Raw genomic sequence first — 3,154 nt, forward strand, 5'->3', positions numbered from 1 at the left:
CTTCCTGAGTTTTGTTTCAACGAGGAGGTTTTTCCCTCTTTCTCAAAGGCAGTCGTTATTTTTGAGATGGTACTTCTTGATACACCAAACATTTCAATGGTTCTCAACCTTTTTAAGATCCATGCCAAATCCCAAACCTGAATTTGGTGGAACACACATCAAAAGAAGTTAAACATGAGTCAGTTAAAGAAAAAAATTGTTATATTTATTGAGGGAAGACCACTGGGGGCTACAGTTGAGAACCACTGCTCTAGAATGTTCTCACTGCTCATGTTTGTCCTGCTGATGTTGACCAGCAATGTTTTAAATTGGACATTAATCATATCAAACTCGTCTGTCTTATAGAACATGTAAAGATCATGTGTAATACTTCTTTCTCCAAAATTAACAATTTCCAAAATAAATCTGTAAAAAGAAAAAAAAAATCATTATACTAATTCTTTAATTGGTATATTAATTACTCTTTTATAGGCCTCAGTTTGTTGGCCCCAAACCTGGAACATATGTGGGGAGATTCATCATAGAGCGATGGAAAAAATTGAAGGTAACATTAATGCTGTGAATGAGCAACGGAAAGAGAAGATGCAGTAAGTAAACTCCAGTTTCCATTTCCATCTTTTCACTTGCTTTTTTTTTCCTTTTCAGAGCTTTTTTGTTTGTTTATTCACTGTATTTTGTGCCAAAAGTGGGAAACAATCTAATGTTTCATACACTTACCTTTTTCTAGGTAATAAAATAAATATATACAAATTATAAAAATAGTTAAAAACATATACAGTACAGCATTGTTCCTACTTCTCAGATTTTCCCCTATTGTGGGGGGTTTTTGAACTTAACACTCACGATAGTCAAGGGATTTACTGTCAGTTCTTAGAAGTGTTTGAATTCACTCTGTTACATGAATTTAGAAAGAACTTACTGCATTTGCATTTTGTATGCAGAACACTCTTCCCACGATTATTTTCTCTCACCCATCATGTGATGATGTCGATATTCATAATCAGTATCATTTCCTGACTCTTCTTTCATTGTCATCATCATCATCATCATCATCATTTTAATCTCTGCTTGGCCCATCCTTGCATCAGTCAGACAGGATGCATTGAAATAGCCTGATGCTCTTCCTGTTGCCAACATTCATCTGTTTCCAAGCAACATAACATTTTCCCTAAGCTGGACATGTCTTCATATAGCTGGTAAGTGTTTTATTGTTCATAATCTTTCCGGCACTCATTTTGTGGTGGCAATGAGTATAGAGGAATGGAAGTTGTTTCCATTGGCAGTGTCGGTATTTTTTTTGATTTAGTTTCTAAATCTGAAAGGTGATGATGATGATAATGGTAGTGATAGTGGTTGAATGGATGTCTTTGTAAGTATGTGTGTCTGTATGTGTGTATGCATGTAAGTGCGTGTGTCTACATAAAATGGTGTATCAAGTTGTGTCCTTTTGCACTAAAAATTATTTAGCCATTTGATGAATAGAGATCATCATCATCAAATGTCTGCTTTCTATGATGGCATGGGTTGGATGGTTTGACTGGGGACTGGCAAGCCAGCGGGGTGCACCAGGCTCCAATCTGATCTGGCAAGGTTTCTGCAGCTGGATGCCCTTCCTAATGCCAACCAGTCCGAGAGTGTAGTGGGTGCTTTTTGCATGCTACCAGCACGGGGGCCAGTCAGGTGAAACTGGCATCAGCCATAGTCAAATAGTGCTTTTTGTGTGCCACCAGCATGGGAGTCAGTCTGATGGCACTGGCAACGACCATGCTCGAATGGTGCTTTTTACATTCCATCAGCACAGGACCACTTAGGCAGCACTGGCATCAGCCACAACAATGATTTCACTTGCCTCAACAGGTCTTCTCAAGCATAGTATATTGTCTAGGGATTGAAGGGTACTCTTAAATGGGCCGGTTATGCGACACTGGCATAGACCACAGCTACGATCTCACTTGGCTTGCCAGGTCTTCTCAGTCACTTGTCATTGCCTCTACGAAGCCCAACGTTTGAAGGTCGTGCTTCACCACGTCATCCCAGGTCTTCCTGGGCCTACCTCTTCCACAGGTTCCCTCCACTGTTAGGGAGTGACACTTCTTCACACTGCTGTCGTCATCCATACACAACACATGACCATACCAGTGCAGTCATCTCTGTTGCACACCATATCTGATGCTTCTTATGTCCAACTTTTCTCTCAGGCCGCTTACACACTGATCGATAAAATGACAAGCAGACTGAAATAAGTACAGGAATTCAAAGTAAGTGACTACGAAACAGGACACAGCTGTACATAATCCATTGAATGAAAGAGAAAAGAGTAAGGTTACAATTGGAGGTTGGGGTAGAGTGTAATTGATTTCATAAACACCCTGTATTAGAATGCTTTGAACCCCACCTTCCCTCCCTCATAAGGATTAGGGTTAGGGTTAGGCTTAGATCTATTTGAACCCAGAATAGATTGGATCATAAATGTCAGATTCGGAGTTTGATTTTCATCAGGTTCACAAAGCTTTTCGTTTTTACAGGATTTTTACACTTAGTGAAATGGCCTTCCTTATGTTCAGGGTTCATATTTTATGATACACTGAAGAGATAAAACCCTTCAGACAGGATTTCACCTTACAACAACAGCAGGGCATCACATTAATCAGACGGTGGAGAAGTTATTTATTCTGATCATTTCAGCTGTTGTGCCATCCCAATGCTGTCTTCATTATCATCATCATCATCACCATCAGTATTATTGCCATCATAATCATTACCATCTCCACCACCACCACCACCATCATCATCATCATTACTATCACTGTTATAATCACCATAACTATTGCTATTTCTACTACCATCATTTTCATTAATGCCATCATCATCATCATCACACCACCACAACCACTACAATCATCATTCTCATTATTACCACCATTGTCATCACAATGACTCCTCTCATCATCCTCATCATCCTCATCATAATTGTCCTCACCACCACCTCCACCTACCACCACTGCCATTGTCTCCACAATGATTCCTATCATCATCATCGTCATCATCATCATTGTAATTATCATTTTAATGTCCAACTATTTTCCATGCTGGCTTTGCTAGAAGTATTTCGTAGTCAATAAATTAAGAGCAATCTGTGAATTTAAATTACCCA

At 39.3% G+C, this 3,154-nt stretch overlaps 1 protein-coding gene across 1 annotated transcript in view; it reads left to right on the plus strand.

Annotated features, from left to right (window-relative positions):
• Window positions 1–3,154, plus strand: part of LOC106876489 (tRNA (guanine(6)-N2)-methyltransferase THUMP3) — a 1,024,452-nt gene that overhangs the window by 913,920 nt on the left and 107,378 nt on the right. Inside the window, exon 5 of the mRNA XM_052970899.1 lies at window positions 472–587. Within this exon, the coding sequence (XP_052826859.1) occupies window positions 472–587 (116 nt within the window). The remainder of the gene's footprint in view (window positions 1–471; window positions 588–3,154) is intronic.

The sequence above is a fragment of the Octopus bimaculoides genome, chromosome 9 (assembly GCF_001194135.2).
Source record: "Octopus bimaculoides isolate UCB-OBI-ISO-001 chromosome 9, ASM119413v2, whole genome shotgun sequence".
Taxonomy (NCBI): Eukaryota; Metazoa; Mollusca; class Cephalopoda; order Octopoda; family Octopodidae; genus Octopus; species Octopus bimaculoides.